We start from the raw sequence: 20,895 nt of genomic DNA, 5'->3' as shown, positions 1-20,895 counted from the left end.
TGTGTGTGCGTGTGTGTGTGTGTGTGTGTGTGTGTGTGTGTGTGTGTGCGTGTGTATGTGCGTGCGTGTGTGTGTGTGTGTGTGTGTGTGTGTGTGTGTGGGTGTGGGTGTGGGTGGGTGCTTGCGTTGTTCCTGCAGATGCCGATCTGATGTCGCCAATGGACATGAGCCTCATGGACGAGTTGAACACGGACACAAGTATGGCCAGTACTATGGTGCTTGTTGTGGATGAGTCATTATGAGTCATGATGAGTCATGATCTCCAGAGAATCGTGTCCTGTCTGTGTATGCTTTGTCTTTTAATATGTTATGAACTGCTGTAATCTGTTTCGGTGAAACGAGAAGGCAAGAAGTTGGAGAATCATGGCAGTCACTCTGTGTTTGTGTGTGTGCACGCGCGCGCGCGTGTGTATGCATGTGTATACATGTGTGTGCACATGTGCGTGTGTATGTGTATGTGCGCGTGTACGAGCATGTATGTGCACATGTGTGTTTGTGTACGCCCGTGTGTATGTGACTTGACTCAAACCGTGCTTCTTTCTACACGCAGAAACTCCAGTCGATGAAGAGAAGCTGGAGCTGATCGGCAAGTGCGCGTCACTAGAGCGCGAGAAACTGGAACTGGCAGATAGCAACCGCCGCAATGAAGAGAAGTGTGAAAAGCTGGCGGAGGAGCTTGACACAGCAGCTTCTGCTCAGGCACAGGCCGAGAAGGAGGCGAACAACCTTCAGCTGGCCATGAAGGCAATTGATATGCAAAAGACCCAGCTACTGGCGGTAAAGGAACAGCTCTCAAGCTCACTGGAAGAGACTGAGGCGCAGGTGAGGTCATGATGGTGACCGGTGTCTTATCCATGCTGTGCCACTGCTTTACGCATAATAATAATAATAATAATAATAATAATAATAACAGTCAATTTTTTCTTCAGACTTTTCCCGTTTGTCTCTTTCCCTCAAAAACCAGTTAATATTTTATGACTTGGGGCTCCCCGCGTGCTAGTTTGTACGTGAAGTGTGTGGGTACAGTGAGGGCTGCGTCCCACCCGCCTGTGTGGATTCACAGGAAGTGTGAGTTACGAAGTCTGAAGAAAACATTGAACGGTCTCTGCTTGGATGACGACTACACCATAGCTCAGTGGTTAGAGCATCGCTGGCTACAAGCGAGGGTCCCTGGTTCGAGTCCTGGTGGTGACAGTCAATTTTTTCTTCAGACTTTTCCCGTTTGTCTCTTTCCCTCAAAAACCAGTTAATAATAATAATAATAATAATATGAACAGGTCGCATATTGCCCGCATAAACAATCATACTGGGGTTATGCATCTGTCAATGATCGTTAACTTTACGTATGTGGGTGTGTGTGGGTGTGGGTGTGCAAGTAACACGAAGTACCGCGAGATAGCCCCATCATCGCCAGCCCTTTGTGGTAGTTTTTGTCAACTTGTGGTGTCCTGACTCTAGGTCATAAGACACGTACCTTTGTACACACATGTCACATTGTGCACCCAGTCCGTGCTCAGTTTACTCTGATTTCAGAAATTTTCGGTATGAGGGCAAAAGGCCAGGTTAGGTGAACAGAAAATTTAGGTACAGAGAAGCAGTTCCCTGTTGGTTTATGTGTGTTCGTGTTTGTTCGGTGTATTGGAAGTTTAGGTATGAAACAGATGCACCGAAAGTAACGAAAATTTGTGAAATTACAGTACCTTTGAGCAGATGCGAGCTATACACTGCAGCATGCTTAGAGTGACATTTGTACACTAGAGCTCTCACACTGGATTATGGCACTTGGCTGTTCAAAGTTCGAACATTCAGGAGATTAAAATTGGCGTCGGCCGATCTACAGTCATGCATTAGTGTGTGTTTGTGTGTGTGCGTGTGCGTATGTGTATGTGTGTGCACGTGCGTCTACACATGTACGTAATGCATGTGTGCCTGCGTATGGCCGTGTTCAACACCTGTCCAGTTGATAACGTCTCGTCACAACTGCCGGGAAACGGAAGACCGTGTGGTGCAGCTCTCCACCGAGCACAGCACACTCTGTGAGCAGCTACAGCAGGCACGTGATGAGAGTACCCTACATCAGCAACAGACAGCTGAGGTCCGGGAACAGATAACTGTCCTTGAGGGCCAGCTTTCCGGAGCAACTGCTAAGCTTCAGGAGACCCAGACACAGCTCGAAGAGGCAAGCACAGCCAAGGAAACGCTGGAAGTCCAGGTGGTGGACATCACGACACAGCTGGATGGTGCGGTGAAAAGACGAGCTGAACTGGAAGAAACGATGAAGGTAACAACTGTCTCGCACTCCCCTGATCCAGACTCCCCTGATCCAGACTCCCCAGATCCAGACTCCCCTGATCCAGAGTCCCCTGATCCAGACTCCCCTGATCCAGCTGGTCCTCCCCCCCCCCCCCCCCAACCGGGAGGGTTCTTGTTCATGCATAACACTGTACTTGACTGTGTTGTGTGTTGGTCCTGATTTAACGCACTCTCCACATACAGGCATGCACCCGGCTCAGAACACATTGTTTTCTGGTTGGCATATCAGGGATATTGGGCGGAGCAGCTGGCGTGCATGAGAAAGACAGGTCGGCCTGCTCTGCGCAGGAGCTGTGACCCGGTGCACACATAGTGTGTGTGAGAGAGAGACAGACAGGTCGGCCTGCTCTGCGCAGGAGCTGTGACCTGGAGCACACAGAGTGTGAACGAGAGACGGTCGGCCTGCCGTGGGCAGGAGCTGCGACCGGTAGTGATTGAAATGAGCCAGCTGCGGAGATAGACTGCCCTCACCCGATATAAGTATATTGACAAGAGTTGTACTGACACTGTTATTGAGGAAATTATGGTGACAGTGACGGAGAGATAGTGATCCCCAGTCGAATGGGGTTGGGAGGGAAGGGGAAATTGACACTGACGGACAAACCAGTGAACAGTCAAGTCGTCAGAAAGCAAAAGTGACAAAGGAGTCTCTCTTTTCTCCTTCTCTCTCTCTAAAGCAAGATTTGGAATGCATGCGTGGGAGAGTGGCGCGCGCTGCGCATGCGCATGTATAGCAATGACATCATAATCAGATGCATGATCATCAGACTAAGTATGAGTGGTAGATGTTCCACGTTCGTTAACAGGGCTTAGCGCACACGCTAAACCACCATTAAAAAAAAATAGAACAAACAATGCAAGGGCGTCGGAACTGCTCCGGCCGGGGCGGCCATGGCCGCCCCACTTTTTCGGCCGTTTTTTCTTTGTTTTTTTAGCACACTGCAACAAAGCGCGATGATCTCAGCAAAAACGTGGCAAATCCTTGTCCCCGATCGTGGTTTGTTGCAGAATCAAAAGTCCATGTACACTGAAATGGCACCAAATGCCTGGGAATGCTTGCAATTGGCTTCAATTTTTGATTTTTTTCCCAGGGAGGGTAATGTTTGTCCCCGATCGTAGCCGATCTTCTTGTTTTTTTGCAGAATCAAAAACTCTTTCATTGTAGTTACCGTACACTGAAATGGCACCAAATGCCCGGAAATGCTTGCAATTGGCTTCAATTTTTGACATTTTCCCCGGGGGAGGACCCCCATGGCCGCCCCACCTCCAAAGTCGGTGCGACGCGTCTGCAATGTCGTGACTAAGTGCACACACACATACATGCGCACACACACGCACACGCACACACACGCGCGCGCACGCACATACACCCCCCCCCCCCACACACACACACGGCTTGATTGTAGTTCCGAGTTGTGTGCCTAATTATATCGCCGAGTGCACACGTTGCGCATGGTCGGCAAGCCTGCATGGATATCTTGAACAGCTTAGCTTCGGAACACATCACATTGCACACGTGTCGAGCCTGCCTTGGCAGACATCTCTGTTGTACATGCGGCTGCGCTTGTGCCTCTTTGTTGTACATGCTGCTGCGTTTGTACAACGTGTACTCCGTCGTATATGGTGCTGCATTTTGTCACTCCGTTGTACACACTGCTGCACCGTCTTTTGCTCCTTTGTACATGCTGCTGCACCGTCTTCTGTCTGTATACGCACTTTCCCTACTTGTCCCCGTTGCTTTTGGCCGTCTGCCGTCTTGTCCCCGTTGTATTTGGCCGTCGTCCTGGCCTCACTTCCCGTTCGGGACTGTTTTGTACCACAACTTGCACCTATTTCGCATCAACTAGGGACAACGAATTGTGATGCATCGTGAAATCAGGAAACTGCCCTTGATTAATCTTCCATTTTGTCAGTCCTCAGAGTGTACCTGTAAATCAAACATCCCCACAAGAGTGCAGTGCCGTATTTGACAACTAGCTGTGGCCAGTGTCATGGCTTGGAATGGAGCAACACGATTGGTTGTGTTGGGTAAATCACACTGAGTGTGCCATTGCTGTTTGTGTCTTGCGAATACTGCACAGCTGTCTGACTCTGGTCTGCGAACTGAACTGGCCGAGTACCAGCGCACCAGTGCCGAAGAGCGTGACACGTTCACCAGCACAATCGAGCGGCTACAGGAGCGGCTTGACGAGGAAATGGAGGGGCGACAGACCGCACAGGCAGCGCTGAAGGACAGCACGTCGGAGCGCGAGGACATTCAGCTAGCCAACGAAGCTCTCACCCAGAACATTGACCTTCTGGCAACGGAAAAGGCGGACGCTTTCAAGCAGTTGGACGTAGTGCGTGCGGAGTGTGAGAGTGTCACCACCGAGAAAGCCGAGCTGATCCAAAAGGTACAGGAGAGCAGCAATACCCTGGAGGAGATGAGTGACCAAGTGAAGAAGCTGAGTGACGAAAAAGAACAGCTGAAAGAGGCCGTCGTTGAAGCAAAGCGTAATGAGCGCGATGAGGGAGACAGGCGACTCCAGGAAGCGCTGGCATCCGCTCGGGATACCTGGGAAGAAACATTCCGTGAGCTGACTGCAAAGTACGACACTGCACAGTCGCAGCAGCAGGATGCCGAGCTGCGCGCCGGGGAAATGTCGAGCCGAGTGACTGAACTGGAACGGCGGCAGTCCGTCTTGTCGGAGGACGCGGACAATGCACTCAAGCAGCTGCAGCAGGCACAGGACGAGTACGAGACCATGGAGACGCAGCTTCAAGAGTCTCGGAGCCAACTCACTGCCGCCGAGGAGCAAGCTGAGCTACTCAAAGCGACAGCCAGCAGCCAAACGAAGGAAATTCTTGAAGAGTGGGAGCAAAAGCGAGCGGACCTTGAACAGCAGCTACGCAGCGCAGAGGAGCAGTCGCAGGCAGTGGAAGGCGAACTCAGCGACGCTCGTGCCACAGCAGACCGCTTGCAGGAAAGCTTGACCGTGGAGCAGGCGAAGCTTGAGGAGGCAGTGTCCGAGATTGCACAACACAAGACTGTTCAGGCGGAGAGCGTCGCCGCACACACATTGGCTCTGCAGCAACTCCAAGAACAGCTGGATCGGAATAGAGCCGGTGCTGATAGCCTCCAGGCAACAGTTGTGTCACTAAGAGCTGAGCTCACCAGTGCTCAAACAGCTGCTGCAGATATGCAGGCTGATCACGCAGCTCTGCAGGCGACTGTTGAGCAGCTCAGAGCCTCGAATCTGGCCAGTAGTGAGAGGCTGAATGCTGACCTGGAGGCAACTGTGACGTCACTGACAGCAGAGCTCACCAATGCTAAGGCAACTGCAGCTGATATGCAGTCCCAGCACACAGCTCTCCAGCAAACTGCTGAGCAGCTCAGAGCCTCCAATATTGCCGACATTGAGAGGCTGAACGAGAGCCTATCCGAGCAGTGCGAGGCGGTTAGAACGGCTACGAAAGAGGAGTGCGAACGCGATGCGGCAGAGCGACTGGAACGACAATCGGCAATGGTAAGTGTCCTAACTCATGCGTGGCTTAGAACAACAAAGTGATGCAGTGGAAGTTATTTCAGCTGTGTTGCATTTTGTGCTGTCATTATACAGCCATGGCTTGCTAGAAAGGAACGCACTTGTCTGAATTAGCGCGGGTCAGTTATTTGCGAAATAAAGATCAATATGAAAAGTAAAGAACAAAAAACATTTAGAACAGAGGGCATAATATTATGGCGGCATGGTGATTCCTTTCAGTGACTTTGAGTGGCACCCCCACGCTTCGAGGGACTAGAAGAGAATGTCTACTGGTAGCATGGTACCCTCCAAAGCGAGCTTGTTGCAATTTGCTCTAGGGGTGAGCTTTATAAGGCTTGTACCGCACATGAAACCATGATGAAGAATTCACTCAGCTGCAAACAGTCACACTGAACTGGCAATGTTCCACCATGCTGTGTTGCCTCCGTGATGTGCTAGCACTCGGCCGAACTGCTGGCAGCTACCAAGGCACGGGCCGACGAGGTAGAGCAGCTGAAGGACGAGATGGCTACCTTGCAGGCTCAGCTTGTTGCACAGTCTGCAAAGCTCAAGCTGCAGGCCAAACAGAAGGACAGCGAGGCGCTCATTGTCGATCTTCACTCTCAGGTCAAGGATCTGGAAACACAGGTAAATCCATTGCTTGCCCCGGTGTACTTGTCATCGCTCCATATTGTGCAGTGAGTTGGTGAATGCATGCCACGTCTGTTCAGTAGTCAAAGGTCCGTATGGGTGCTGAGTTAACAGAGGACCCTGTTACTTTGTCGAAGTTGTGATGTGTGACGATGTCTGACTTACCCAAACCCGGACAATGTAGAGCACACGTAGAAGGTGGAAATGCAATACAGACGCCGAGTTCCTGCTGCATATACCCACCACAAACCTATATACTTGAAGTAATGATGCTGCCGCATGACAGGACGCACATACGTGCAGGAGTAGCTCTTCAAATTGGGTGCCTATCTTACATATTTATTCATGAATGGGGTCTGTGAGACACACAGATCAAGTTACATCGAGCCAATCGTGCCTTCGTGGAGGTCATGGCATGCCCACAATATAGCCGCTGAAACTGATCTCTTTGCCTCTTCTTCTATCATCACAACACCACTTGAAGGTGACAAGCGAGAAGAAGCAGAGGACAAAGATTCATGAGGAGTTGCGCGGCGCGATCTCGGACAACACACGTCTCACCCTGGAGATGACACAGCTGCAGAGCGAGCTCCAAGAGCAGGCTGAAAGACAAGTGCACCAGCAGCAGCGGAAAGCAGAGGTAAAACCCCATAGGACTGAATGAGAGACTATAGCCTTCTTGCGGTGTTGAGTATGTTTTAATCGGCAAATAATCATTTGACTGCAAGAAATCTCGACTACTGTAGGTCTGTAACATGGAAATTGCGGGCACAGGTTATGTGATCGAGTCCACCGACTAAACCAGATTTTGAACAGTCAGACGTGCACAATCTAGCACAAAACTGCCGACTTTCATGCCGTGGAATGTCTCAGTACTCCTTGTCAGTTTTGTGCTACAAGTAGATTGTGCACGTCTGACTGTTCAAAATCTGGTTTAGTTGGTGGACTCGATCGTATAACTCGTGCCCACAATTTCCATGTTACAATTTTGTTCCTTGGCTCACCATCGGAGTTCTTAGCATAAATACTGTAGGCCTGCCTGCTAATACTCTAATTTCAGAAATTGTTAGGTACAAAAGCCCAAGGTGATCAAAGCCAACACCAATGTTCAGAACTTTAGACAATGGTGTTATTTTAAAATATTTCTGGCTGGGTGCTCTTGGGCTCCCTGTTCTTCGGTGTGTGACTCTACTGTTGTTGACATGCATGGATAAGGCACAGAACAATTCTAATTTTGTCCCAATTTCACTGGGAATAATAGTGAGGTTTTGCATTCCGAAATTCGGCAAAAAGATTCGGCACGCGGGAGCGAGGTCGAAAATGCACACGAAGATTCGGAGTGTTTGTTCGGAAAAAGCTCACTTTGCCGAAAATATTTTTCGGATGCATTTTCTTGTAGAAGAGGGCTATTATAGCGCTAGCGCGTGATTTATTCAAAGAGGTTTCTTATCTCGGCATCGCTTGGCAGGCGTCTTTGGCGACATAACATCGTCAGCTACCTCTGATTGCTCCTCTCCACTGCCTGTCGACTCTCTTTCGCCTGGAGTGTTCTCACCGTCATCTGTGTGGCTGAAAAGACTATGGCGACACGCATAACATTTGACTTGGCCATGGAGTTGGTTTTTCTGAGGCGACTGAGGAGGCAGGTTGGGCCCTCGACTCTTTGGGCGATCAAAGTTCGTTGGAATAAGCAAGAAAAGGAGCACGGGACAGGACGTTGCTGATGCTGGGGCTCACGAAATGAAAACACATCATTTTCGACTTGCAAAACAAACGTTGGTGCGAAAATTCGACATTTTGATGTTCGACAAATGACCGAAGAATGCCGAACCGAAATTCGGAATGCAAAACCTCACTAATGACACCTACGAAAAGCTCCTGAAGGCTGATTCAGTGCTCACGATCACTGATACTGCCTTGACTGTCGGTCTGCCTTTGTCTTCTCACTACCCCATCCCGTCCACAGGTGGATCAGCTCGAGCGGCGCAACCGCACTCTCAGCGAGAACGCCGACAGGCAGCAGCATGAGATTGCTCACCTGCGCGAGGAGCTGCGTGGCGCGGAGCACCTGCGGCAGTTGAACAATAGCAACGAGGAGAGATGGCTGGCTGAGAAGAACGTGCTGCTCAACATCATTCAGCAGCTGGTGGACACGATCACAGTGGAACCTGCTTCCTCTACTACAACCAGCAGCATGCTGCGCTCACCAAGACACACCGCTATGGCTACAACCAGCGCCAGGAAAACACCACCGCCGGTTGCCAGCAGAACAGTGAAGCCCCGGCAAACCACGCAGACGACCCCTACAGGCGGCATGTGGTCCAGGCCAAGGCCAAACTATTACAACGCCTGAAAGATTGATTGTGAAAGATTCAGGCGAAGCGAACAGATAGACAGCGGACTTGCGGGGCATACGCTACCCCGTTCTCACGTGGAGCGAGTGATGCAACACCTTTTTTGAGTGTCCTGCTTCATAATAGTTTCCCTAACAAAACTGTATGTATAAACCACACACAATGCAAGGCAGTGTAAGCATTGTTTGTGCACAAATGCTGATTGAGAAAAGTGCTAGATTGAAAATAATACCCATAATCACGACGTACATTGAGTACATACTGCATAGCAAATGATATTTTTATGAGCATATGCTGCCGTGAGAATTTTACATGAAATTATATACGACATGTATTTCGTTTAGTATGTCAAGATGGTACCGGGTACGCATACAGGTGAGTAACAAGAAGTCACAACAGGTAGACGGAGGTGGTGGACTGTGCTGCTGTTGAAGAAAAATCAAACAATCGGTTGCATGTACGAGATGCTTTCACCGTTTGTCGTCACACGGTCAGTCATGTCAATTTCGGAGAAACGACGCGACAGCCTTCACAGCAAACACGGTCATTCACTGCCCAAGCTTACATGAAGCAAGGGCATTTACCTGCATAAAACGGAAGAAAACAAGACAAAGACAAATTGGCGAAGTACACACGCAAAATGCTCAGTTCGTATGTAAGACGGCCGCTAACCCCCGGTAAACCCTAGTGGCAGACACAGCGCCTAACGGCAGGGGTGAGTGGATAAATCTCACAACCACTGGCACAAGTGCCGCAACCCTGCTTGGTTGTCGATATATAGCTTGTCGCGCTTCAAGACAGTTATTTTGAAAATGGAAAAATGGGTTACGGGTAACCGTTTCCCCTGCAAGGTTGACTGCCTGTACATGTATGTGCACATTCCACAGACAAGTTGTGCCACCTGGAAGCAAGAGTACATAACCCCCCAGAGTGTGCAATGCCTGATCCAGCTCTGCATAGGGTCTTGGTCGAGGGTAATCGGATCTTTGCGTCATAATACCGTACACATCTGAGGGGAATCCGGGGAGTCGCCGCGGGTACTCTCGGATCAAAAACAACGGTGCCCTGCCTCGAGACTGGACTTGCGCTGGTGTGGAGTGTGTACGCATGACATCAGAAGATCCGATAACGCTTGACCAAGACGCTATGCAGAGCTGGATCAGGCGTTGCACACTCTGGGGGGTTATGTACTCTTGCTTCCAGGTGGCACATGCACATGCTGTATGCGGCAACAGGGGATGGCCAGCCCCACAGAACCAGACAAATACAGAAACTTTCGAAAGACACTATTGGTAATATCAAAAGCACTTAGGTTACGTTTGGTTGGTCACATTCCTATATGGGAATCACTCGGAATCATTCTCGCCCGTTTGGTTGGTCAAAAAAGTGCGTTAAGTTGGTCCCATTCCAGAATGGGAATCGCTGAGAATGATTCTTTTTGGAGAATGATCATTCCACCTCACATGCTGGAATGAGCATTCTCATTCCGGAATCAAAAGCGATAATGGTTGCCACGAGCCAAACAATGTAGCATCTGGTTCAAGTGCCTCGAATCAGAAGTACCTTGACTCTCTCAAGGAAACTAAAGTCGGGTAAAAGAGAAGAGAGCCGCCGTTCCACAACGACATCATGGAGTTGGTATGTCAAGTGATTCCTAGTTGATTCTGGCACGTTTGTTTGGTCAGGTGATTCTTACCCATTTCCATTCCAGAATGGTTGTCATTTACATTCTGAAAATGCCCAACCAAACGCAACCTTAGAGGCAAAGCAACTCACCGTCCTCATCCACCGCCTGCCATTGGTGGCGCTGATGGGCCGCCTTGCTTCCGATTGTGGAAGCCACCAAACCTGCGCGGAGGAGCAGGTGGCCTGGCATGATATAAGAGAGGATGCAGACGAATGGAGAGAGAGAGAGAGAGAGAGAGAGAGAGAGAGAGAGTGAGTGAGTGAGAGAGAGAGACAGAGAGAGAGAGACAGAGAGAGACAGACAGACAGAGAGAGAGACAGACAGAGAGAGGCGGCAGAACTTCACATCATGCTACAAACTCGTAAAGTAATGCTGCGTATTAAAGCCGGGCTTAGTCCTGTAGAAGCCGATGGAAGGGCTAGGCTTCTATTCACATCAGGCTTCTATTCAAACCAGGTATTTCTATGTGTGTCAACACTAAAACCAGGCTTATGTGCTGACAGTATATCTTGAAAATCAGGCTTCTATTCAAAACAGGCTTCTATTCGTGATAGGCTTTAATACAAGACACTACGGTACATTATTTGCACCCTGTGCCTGACAGATACACGGTTGTATGCAATATCGCTTTGGGTTATTCATTATTTATTCCCGTAGCGATGCAGAAGACGTTACTTCAGTCGTCTGGCGCTAGCCAGGGTCCACACAGCTTTAATTCCCGTAGCTATGCAGAAGACGTTACTTCAGTAACGTCTGGCGCTAGCCAGGGTCCACACAGCTTTAATTTGGTGTGTGTTTGTTTGTTTGTGTCACGCCTGGCGCTATCCCGTATCTGTCCCGTACCGTACCGTACCAGCAAAGACAGCTGGCCACAATATTTTTTGTTTGTTTATACTATCGGCATGCCTGGCGCTATCCCGTCCATGTACCGTACCATCAAGAGTACGGTACCATCAAGAGAATGAGTATATAATGCGAAGTGTATCGGGGGAATGCATTAAGGCCAATAGTGCAGTAACATTTTGTGTGGATTTGTGTGCGAGGCCGAGATCCCACTAGCAGGCTGGCTGGGCCGCCTGTCGACCAGCTCGGGAACCGCATGTAGGCCGATAGCATAATAATTATAACGTATACAGATGTATAGCAGGGAGTCGTATTATGTAAACGACTCCCTGCTGTATAGGGAGATTTTCTGGAAAGAAATACGAAGTAGGGAGACGAGGAAATGCAATTAGAATGGATGTTAGTTGCCGAATAGGTGATAGGATGGGTCAGCAAAAATATACTTTGGAAGAGAGATCCCGTCGTCTCCAAAATAATCCTGAACGGGCGAGTCAGCGCCGGTCACAGGAAACGGCAGGACAGACATCCCGTCAACTCCAGAACGCCCGTGATCGGCAGAAACGAGACAGCACAGGATAGCGCTAGGCATGCCGATGGCACAAACAAACTAAAATATTGTGGCCAGCTGTTTGTGGCCAGCTGAGCTGTCTTTGATGGTACGGTACGGGACAAATACGGGAAAGCGCCAGGCGTGACACAAAAAATACAAAATAAAAAATAAACACCAAATATTAATCCCATAGCTATGCAACAGACGTTACTTCAGTATCGTTTGGCGCTAGCCAGGGTCCACACAGCTTTGACACGTTACATGCATGATGAGCAAGCAAAAAAGCATAGCGTAGGGCCCTGAGCTTCCAAGCTCTCTCGTTTGGTATTTGTGTGTTTGTGTCACGCCTGGCGCTATGCCGTATCTGTCCCGTACCGTACCGTACCATCAAACACAGCTGGCCACATACAGCTGGCCGCAATATTCAAATAGGGCTTTCAAACGCAAGATCGTAACGTGAAGCAACTTTGAAGAATGAGTATGAATGCGAAGTGTATGGGGGAATGCATGTAGGGCGATAGTGCGGGTTCGAATCCCAGGTTATCCCTTAAAAAAATAGGAGAATTGAAAAATTTATAACATCCTTATGCTTTTTTTGCCTAGGTCATCAAGGCGGTAGATGGTGTCGTATTATCCTCGACCGTACCTGTCCCGTACCATCAAAGACGGCTGGCCACAATGCATATTCGAATAGGGCTTTCAAATGCAAGATCATTACATGAAGCAACTTGGAAGAATTATTTTGTATGCGAAGTGTATCGGGGGATGCATGCAGGGTGATAGCGCGGGTTCGAATCCCAGGTTATGTCTTAAAAAAAAAGGAGAAATTTATAAGAATATATAACATTTCTATGCCTTTTTTGTCTAGGTCATCAAGGCAAAAAAGCATAGCGTAGGGCCCTGAGCTTCCAAGCTCTCTCGTTTATTTTTATTCTTATTTTACTAGGGAATTCCCAACAGGCGTCATCGCCTTCTCACAGGGAACCCTAAGAACGTCTTGATGGATGATCGAAATTCAGCAGGGTTTAATTCTCTTGTGTTGCGGTCACTTTGCACTGCTTCTCAGCGTAACCTATTGAACCATGTCAAAATGATGATGTGAAGTTCTACCGTCGCAGCACTGCGTGGAGGTTGCACAGGCAGCTGTACACTCTTGAGGTTATGTATACTGTCGGTCACCGCAGAACTGGGGTCAGCCTCGTAGCCTAAAACGTTCCTATTTTTATGTACTACAGTCTATGCATGGTCTATGCACAGCCTATGCACGGTCTATGCACAGCCTATGCACGGTCTATGCACAGCCTATGCACGGTCTATGCACAGCCTATGCACAGTCTATGCACAGCGTATGCACAGCGTATGCACAGTCTATGCGCAGTCTATGCACAGTCTATGCACAGTTGAGTCACGGTGTACAGGGGTGAAGCATAGCCCTTTCAGCCTGCTTCGGAAGGTCATGCGACGCGACATAGTGTACAAAATTCACCCTATTTCTATTTTTGCAGCCAAGGATACTGGCTCAGCCAGCTCCTTTTATTCGGAATTGTTGCGGTAAACTGCACAAGCGAGAATTCAATGTATCTGATTCAGCAGTCTATACATCATTCTCCTTTGGCCTTGAACTACATGTACTATCGGCTGCTTCTTACAAACGTTTTGCTGGAGGCTCCGATATCTAGACTTGCAAACAAACATGCTTCCTTTCCTCCAATGGCAGGGAGCAGCAAGTTGGAACAAACACCGCACAGTGTAGTCACTTCACACCAGGGAGTGGTAAAACACCAGTATTTACTACTCCCTGCTTCACACTGCGCTGCGCCACATGCACATCTGCATACAATGCACTCTTGTGCTCACGACGGGACTCTAACGCAGCTCCCACCCCCGCTACCGCCCACACTGCTTTTTACGGAATGCAAAGGTACCAACAGCTACTGCAAGTACAATTATGTTCAAGACTTATATAAGTGTATACCATGTACAATCCTGTATGAAGGACATACCCAGTACATGCCGTGTGTACACGTCCAGCCCACGCATCGACACTTGCACTGAATAAACGTTGAACGCGGCACTTTGCGATTCATTTTGGTTTTTTTGTTGGCGTTTCGCGGATATGGTACGGCAACTTCCAGCTGCTTTGTTTGCGAATTTTGCGATACGGTGCTACGCGCCTGGTGTATACATTGGTATGCTGTGCTTGGTGAAATTCTAGCCTGTTCGTTCTTCGACGCTCAACAGTACCTGTATTAGGGTGTTCAGTCACGTGATTTTTGACAGTGATTCATCCACACCGCGACTCCACGTATTTTCGTATTGCGTGATGGCACACGTCAAGCCACGCGTGATTGCTCAGCGCATGCACCTTCCTGCGTAAAATGGCAGTGCTCAGTTCAACGCGTTCGCGTGCAGCTGTTCGACAGCTTCTTCACAGTCCAAGTCCTGTTTCCGTAGCCCATTTCGTTTCAGAGTGGTGGTGTGGTTCAGTTTTACGTTGCATGATATTCTCCTGTTTGAAGCAGTTAGCTGTGGTGTACGCCTTGTAAACTGTGGCCATCGTCTTCTACGTCGTCGACTTCATGAAGGTACGTTCACTTGGGTAGCGTAGTGTGTAGCCGATTTGAGCAGTTTTGCAATTTCTTCTTTCGTATCTACCTGTGTACAAAAATTCAAAAATTTGAAATTTGCATTGTTCGTCTGCATAGGTGTATTGCCGTAATGGAGGATTTCCCTGGCGAGTACTGCCGAGAAGCTGGCCTTACGACGCAACTGCTGTTGGACGCTGCTACAAGTGAGTTCGATGGAGGCCGTCGTCGCTCCAAAAGGCTGAGGGGTGACAAAAATACACCCGTGTCCAATGGCTTGGTACTTGAGCTTGCAGCGTTCATGACCAGCAAGAAACTGCCGTGGTCAGCCCTCCATACCTGGCTCTCAACGGTCGAGGAAACGTTGCTGTCCTGTACTGCGAACGCCCTCACTGCCAAGGTGAGACGGCTTCAGGCAGCCAGAACCAAGCTGCTCAAAGCATCCGATCACAAGTCTCTGTCCACACTCTGCAGTGAGGAATTTGCATACCCTCAAAGCCAAACACGACCAGAGCATTATTCTGGCACTACATCTGTGCATGCGTGTAGTGGTGGTACTACTAGTAGTGAAGATGGAATGGGTGATGTTGACCGAAATACCAGTGGCAGTGAGATATGTTCTGAAGCACAGGGTGAAGGACATGCAGTGGATGCAATGCAAACTGAAGACTCAGTTACCTTGCAGTTGCAGGATAGGTTGCATGCTTCACAAAGCAAAATTCGGAATCTTGGGAAGAAATTACGCCGCCGAGATGACCAGTTGATCAAGTATGATGACCAGTTGGCCAGGCTTGGTGAAAGAGTGGAGGGGGAGGAGGAGAGCAAGGAAGATTTGGAAGAGCAGTTGGGCAGTGCATTAGAAACAGTCGAAACCCTCAGGCGTAAGCTCAACAATGTGTACTGCAGAGTTTCATACGAGAAATCTAAGAGCTCCAGCACAAGTTCTGCCGTGAGTGACGTGACAGAAGAGCTTCTTGCTTGTGGGCAAAGGGAGAAGGAACTAAAGAGAACAGTGAGTGCATTACAGGCTGAGTTAGATGTGGAACGGTCCATGCAGCAGTGCCAGCACATTACAGCGAAGGTGGATGGTGAATACACACCAGAGGTGCGTCAGTGCTGCTATGACCTCCTTGCAAAGAACGTGGGTGTGTGGAATCTTGGGTCTGTGATACGTTCAGTTTTGCGCTTAGCAAATGTGGGAATTTCGGAAGTTCCATCTGCAGCTACTGCCTCCAAGATGTTGGTAGAGTTACGGCAAATTTCACAGTTGCATGTAGCTAGTACCGCTTCTGATGCTCAGTTCACAACCAGCCACAGTGATGGCACGTCGAAGCAGGGTACCAGCTTTCAGAGCTTCCAGCTGGCAACCAATGAAAAAGCATACAGCCTGGGTATGGTTGAAATGAAAAATGGTACAGCCAAGCATGTGTTTGAAATGTTCAAGCAAGTTCTGGGTGACATTGACAGTGTAGCATCTGCTTCAGGCCAGACCGATGTAGCAAAGCACATTGTAAAGAACATGAAGAATACAATGAGTGACAGGTGCGTAGTTCAGAAGTCCTACAATGTTCTATTGGAGGAATACCGCAAGGACATCTTGCCTGATGTTGTGGATGGTTGGGAAGAACTCAGTGAAGATGAGCAGGCTACCATGGGAAGGGTCAACAATATTTATTGTGGTATGCACTATATTGTTGGCTTGGCCGATAGCTGCACAGCTGCTCTGAAATTGTGGGAGGTTGCACACTTTGGGAAAGATGTCCGAGTTGGTGCTGAACTTCTCCATGGCACGTGGCAAGGGAATGGTGGCGTTGCACGGCTCATCTATTCAGCTTCGAAGGCATTTGAAAGGCATGGCGATGAGGCTGCTGGTTGTGTGGCTGACTTTCACGCGTTTCTGTCAGAAACCAACACCAAATTGCCCCTGGAGGAGTATAGAGGAAACAGGTCATATGTGGTGTTCAGGAATGGTGCTGGTGTGTATTACCTCCATGAAAAAATGTTGCATTTTCTCACGGAGGTAACTGTGAGGGATAACCAGTTGTTACGTGCCGTGAAGGCTGATTTGGGTGTGGCAGAGTTTGTGGCTGGTGCTAGAGCGCTTGGTCTGCTGTCGAAGCTGGTCATTGGTCCGTTGTGGTGCCTGCTGGAAGACCCGAAGGTGTCAATTCTCGAGGTCAGCAAGTACTACACTGAGCTGAACAGCAATCTCCTGAAGTGGTCTACTGACGCAAGCAACCTGTTAGATGGCAGTGCTCGGCCATTCTCCGACGCCAAAGTGTCCGTCGTCTGTGATGTCTACACCGCGCTTGTCGAGCCATCGGAGGTTTCTGATGCCCTCACTCTGGAGATTCTAGCGTACCTGTGTTCTACCCTGGCAGCATTCACAACACGACTGCTGGCGGATCATCTACCGGGTGGGAAGTACCATCATGCGCCAACACTTGCCACTGAAACTGCTTCGGTACAGAAGACTAATGCCATTAGCGAGCGAGATTTCGCCCAGCTGGATCGCCTGAAACGTGAGAAACCGAATGCGGCAACGGTGGCATTGGAGGGTATGATCATGTTTGCCAACAATGAAACAACCGATTGGCTCCGATCTCTGCCACCATCTGAACATGCCCGGCTAGTGGAAGTTGCTCGGTCAACTGCCCCAGCTGCTCGCCAGCAGTTTAAGGACAGAAGGCTAGCCATCCAGCAACATCGTCTGGCGGAGCTGAAGCGCAAACAGAAGGAGAAGGAGGCTAAGCGCCAGGCTGACATTGCTCGCCAGGAACAATTGACGAAGGCCATTGAGCCATACACGCTGTGGACAGGCACGACCAACATCGAGGAGGAACTGGCCAAGTTGACATCAGTCACTCGCCAGAGGGATGCCTTGCGGGCCCAGCTCCAGTTCCGGAAGTTTGTTATTGGGCAGAATTCGGCGAAAGAGCTGTTCTACCTGAGTAGTGGTGGCCGTGTCCTGCCGATTCCAACACTCGTCAGTAACCTGAAGAAGCTGATAGGTGAAAGCACCACACCTGGAGGCAGTGCCACTGAAGCGAGCTCGTCCACTGCCAACCAGTGACCTGCTGTTGAAGGAACCTGCCTACTCCGTCTGTTTATACATTTGTACAGTCAATAACAATTATTTATTCTTCTGTGTGTGTGTGTGTGTGTGTGTGTGTGTGTGTGTGTGTGTGTGTGTGTGTGTGTGTGTGTGTGTGTGTGTGTGTGTGCCTGCAGTTGGATCCCGGGACGGATACCCTGATGCCGTCAATCCTTTTTCTGCACCTTGTCCTCACCCACTTACTGAGGTGTGGTGAGCCCATAAGTGGGATCATTTCAAGTCCACCCTAGTTTGGGGATTTCAGGGGGTGTCCTCCGTTGGGTGGTTCAATGGCCAATTGAGTCATCTTTCCAAGATTCCTTTTGAGTCTCTCTCCCCTCTCCCGGGGAGACCCACGTGACCAGTTTTGGCAGTGAGCAAGTACAAGTACAAGTGTGTGTGTGTGTGTGTGTGTGTGTGTGTGTGTGTGTGTGTGTGTGTGTGTGTGTGTGTGTGTGTGTGTGTTGATTATGACGATGATCTTGGTGCGCCTACACAATGCTCATGTTGTGCGACTCCGCCTTTTAGTCATGCGTGCGGTGATTGTGAATATGATTGGTCTATTTAATATTGCTTTAGTTTTCTTTGCTTCCGCTGAGTGCCCTGTTCCCAGCAAGCCCAGGTCTTCACTTTGACACCCTACTTGTTCCACTGTGCTTTTTGCTGGTGTTGAATTGGACCATGTTGCTTTGCGTTTTCCTGTCAATGTTGATGGCCGGCGCATACTCGCTCTCTCTCTCTCTTGTAGAATTTTTGGTTGCACTGCCATGCATTGGTGAACTGAAGTGCTTTGTAGCCTGCAGCATGTGTTGGTACTGTTGTCCCGTTGCTGTATTACTATTTGTCGATCTGTGGTCTTTAGTACTCCAAGTATGTTGCTTTCTAGTGGACTTCTTGCATTAATCGCTTGGTTGCTATGGTGGTTGCTAAGGCCCATATTTAAAATTTGGCCGTTAAATTTGAATTTTGACGGTAACCCTAGGTTTTGTGGAGGGGGGCAATCAAGCAACTAGAAAATCTAAGCAATCTGAGCTTTTTTTTCCGTTGCCATGCTGGTTGCTATGGACGGCCGAAAACAGTGCATGTGCCATATCCTCAATGTAAAGACTATGCACGTATAGTGTGAATAGCACGGAACTTCAAAAGACCATAACTTTGGTATCCCTTGGAATTTTGACCTGAAATTTTCTCTGCAGTCTTGTAATATGTTGGTCTTTCAGATAAAACAGACCTTTGTACTTAAATCTCTTCCAAGTAAAACCACCTAAACTCCCTACGTACAGTAGGGTAGTGACACAGGACATGAGAACAAACAAGAGAGTGTAGCAGTTGCTGAACGCCACCCTATCTGCAAAAATATAGCCACTCACCCATCTCCCGGCCGTCGATAGTCAGTGCTGCTGTAGGATCTGCCATTGCTCGAAGCACTCTTTGACGCCTTGGTCAGGCTTGGGTTGACCAGAGTCTGGAAGCTGTCAAGAAAAACACAGCAGCAAGGGTAATCAGAACACAAAAGCAATGGAAGCATCAGCATCAGCATCAGCAGCAGTGGCAGCAGCAGTGGCAGCAGCATCAGTGGCAGCAGCAGAAGCATCAGCAGCAGCATCAGTGGCAGCAGCAGAAGCATCAGCAGCAGCAGCATCATCATCAGCAGCAGCAGCAGCAGCACCCCAGCAGCAGCAGCAGCCGCAGTGGCAGCAAAGGTAGTGGTAAACAAAAGGGGCAGTAAAACAATAAGCAGACTCATTAGAAACGGGGGATCTTTTAACTTAAGGAATAGATCACAACATGGAAGAGTGAAACATACTGGAACAATGAACGAATAGCAGACAAGCAGGCAAAAAAAAAAACAATGGTATATATTCAAACCTAGGTGTGTGCAAATTTACGAGTACAGTACTCCCTGCGGTAACTTTTGAGACCTGATAAGGACGAAGCAGTTCTGTCCTCTGACTGAGTCGACCTGATCAGGTATATTTAGTAGCACTGTCAAACATGGTACTTTTGAAACACTTACAAGAGAACCACGACGTTCACAATGGCCCAGAACGTGTCGGTTATGGCGGACAGGCCGAGCCATGATGAGCCTGTGGGCGTTGAGCCCCCAGTAAGCGTGTAGCCTGAAAGCACGCAGACGCGCCGGAAAGAGCAATGAGCCCAATGTGGAGTTGACAAAGGCAAAAGAACTTAGACAATTTCACTCTCAGCTCTCGGAATTCGCATTAGTTCAGGTACCAACCTTGCGGCATGTCTGCTTCCAGCACCAGGCCTCGTGCTTTTTCCCAAGACACAACACACTCGCTGCACTGTTTTGTAAACAGACTAGTACAAAACCTACACAAAGGGAAGAAGAAGCCAATTGGCCAAGATGCTCACTCTATTTCGCACAAAGGCTTGACATGACACAAAGCTGAGGTGTTTTTCCCCTGTTCGATTTTCTGGAGTTTTCTTGCAGTATGATCTACGTCACTACAACTCTCAGCATTACGTACGTCGTCATGATGCATCGATATGATAATTATGACGTCACGCACAAAACTCAGTGCAGTGGGGCGCGCTCGCCGCTCGGCGCTCGCTCGCCGCCGGCGCTCGGCCGCTCGCCGCTCACGCCGCTCACTCAGAGTCACTGTAGCTGTAGCCCGACTCGTACTGCCAGTGCCAGTAGTGGCCAGCAGGGAGTCGTAAAATACCGGTATTTTACGACTCCCTGGTGGCCAGTGAGTCACTGCCTCACCGGCCACTTGCACAGTAGACCCAGGTGCTCGAAGTCCGTACACTTTTACAGTGTGTGTTTGCCGAGCTGAAACTCACACTAGCAATGATCACTTGCCAGAATCCTGCTCGTGGATGGAAGGTATCTTGTCCAAGTTTGTTCTGAGGCCAGTCTCGATTGAACCAGGCCATCTTTCGATCCGATCTGTTTCTCTGGAGTTCGCTGATTTTTCATATCAAATTTTGGTGTCGCAGAGGGTACTCTAAGTCCGTACTGATCAGAGGTGACTCGAAATACGCACATATTCCGCTAATTGCTAACTAGCAATCCATCGGTTACGACGAAAGCACCGAAGGGATATGTTTGGCATGTGCCTCCACCAGTATTTCTTGCAAAAGCGTAGTTTGTTGCCGAAATGCAAGCTGTTTTAGTCGGCTCAGAGAAGAAGCAGCTGCGCTGTGAAAACCGCGGGAAAACAGTGGTGGAGATGCCAGGAGTGTCCACCTTTCTGCAAGGATTGGTGGTTCTCTGTAAATTCTTCTCCTCTGGCCATTGTCAGCTCTAAGCTGGCTCTTGATGATTGAGTGAAGGTCCGTTTGACG

General features: G+C 49.2%; 3 protein-coding genes across 3 annotated transcripts in view; 2 read left to right on the top strand and 1 right to left on the bottom strand.

The window, feature by feature from the left end:
• Nucleotides 1-9,223, top strand: part of LOC135818004 (myosin heavy chain, non-muscle-like) — a 37,569-nt gene extending 28,346 nt beyond the window's left edge. The window contains exons 19-25 of the mRNA XM_065331321.1: nt 139-198; nt 551-822; nt 1,961-2,281; nt 4,395-5,819; nt 6,276-6,464; nt 6,952-7,107; nt 8,434-9,223. Coding sequence (XP_065187393.1) covers nt 139-198; nt 551-822; nt 1,961-2,281; nt 4,395-5,819; nt 6,276-6,464; nt 6,952-7,107; nt 8,434-8,820 — 2,810 coding nt within the window. The 3' untranslated portion in view covers nt 8,821-9,223. The remainder of the gene's footprint in view (nt 1-138; nt 199-550; nt 823-1,960; nt 2,282-4,394; nt 5,820-6,275; nt 6,465-6,951; nt 7,108-8,433) is intronic.
• Nucleotides 8,783-19,989, bottom strand: LOC135818006 (selenoprotein K-like). Its single transcript, XM_065331323.1, has 5 exons — nt 19,820-19,989; nt 19,598-19,700; nt 18,951-19,052; nt 10,598-10,690; nt 8,783-9,405 (listed from the first exon to the last, which is right to left on the bottom strand). The coding sequence occupies exons 1-4, from the start codon at nt 19,827-19,829 to the stop codon at nt 10,603-10,605; spliced, it is 303 nt and encodes a 100-aa protein (XP_065187395.1). The 5' UTR covers nt 19,830-19,989; the 3' UTR covers nt 8,783-9,405; nt 10,598-10,602.
• LOC135818005 (uncharacterized) lies at nt 14,173-18,914 on the top strand. The gene is made up of 2 exons (XM_065331322.1): nt 14,173-14,486; nt 14,607-18,914. The coding sequence occupies exon 2, from the start codon at nt 14,620-14,622 to the stop codon at nt 17,557-17,559; it is 2,940 nt and encodes a 979-aa protein (XP_065187394.1). The 5' UTR covers nt 14,173-14,486; nt 14,607-14,619; the 3' UTR covers nt 17,560-18,914.
• Nucleotides 19,990-20,895: the final 906 nt, after the last annotated feature.

The sequence above is a fragment of the Sycon ciliatum genome, chromosome 5, assembly GCF_964019385.1.
Source record: "Sycon ciliatum chromosome 5, ocSycCili1.1, whole genome shotgun sequence".
Classification (NCBI taxonomy): Eukaryota; Metazoa; Porifera; class Calcarea; order Leucosolenida; family Sycettidae; genus Sycon; species Sycon ciliatum.
This window is presented reverse-complemented; position numbering and strand designations above follow the sequence as displayed.

What these genes read in the sequence shown, in the direction of transcription:
- LOC135818005 (XM_065331322.1), top strand. Translation starts at nt 14,620, where the DNA reads ATGGAGGATTTCCCTGGCGAGTACTGCCGAGAAGCTGGCCTTACGACG.
- LOC135818006 (XM_065331323.1), bottom strand. An exon ending in GTGAACGTCGTGGTTCTCTT is followed by an intron (nt 19,053 to 19,597) that starts GTAAGTGTTTCA and finishes TTTTCTTGACAG; the next exon opens with CTTCCAGACTCTGGTCAACC. An exon ending in TATCGACGGCCGGGAGATGG is followed by an intron (nt 10,691 to 18,950) that starts GTGAGTGGCTAT and finishes ATATCATGCCAG; the next exon opens with GCCACCTGCTCCTCCGCGCA.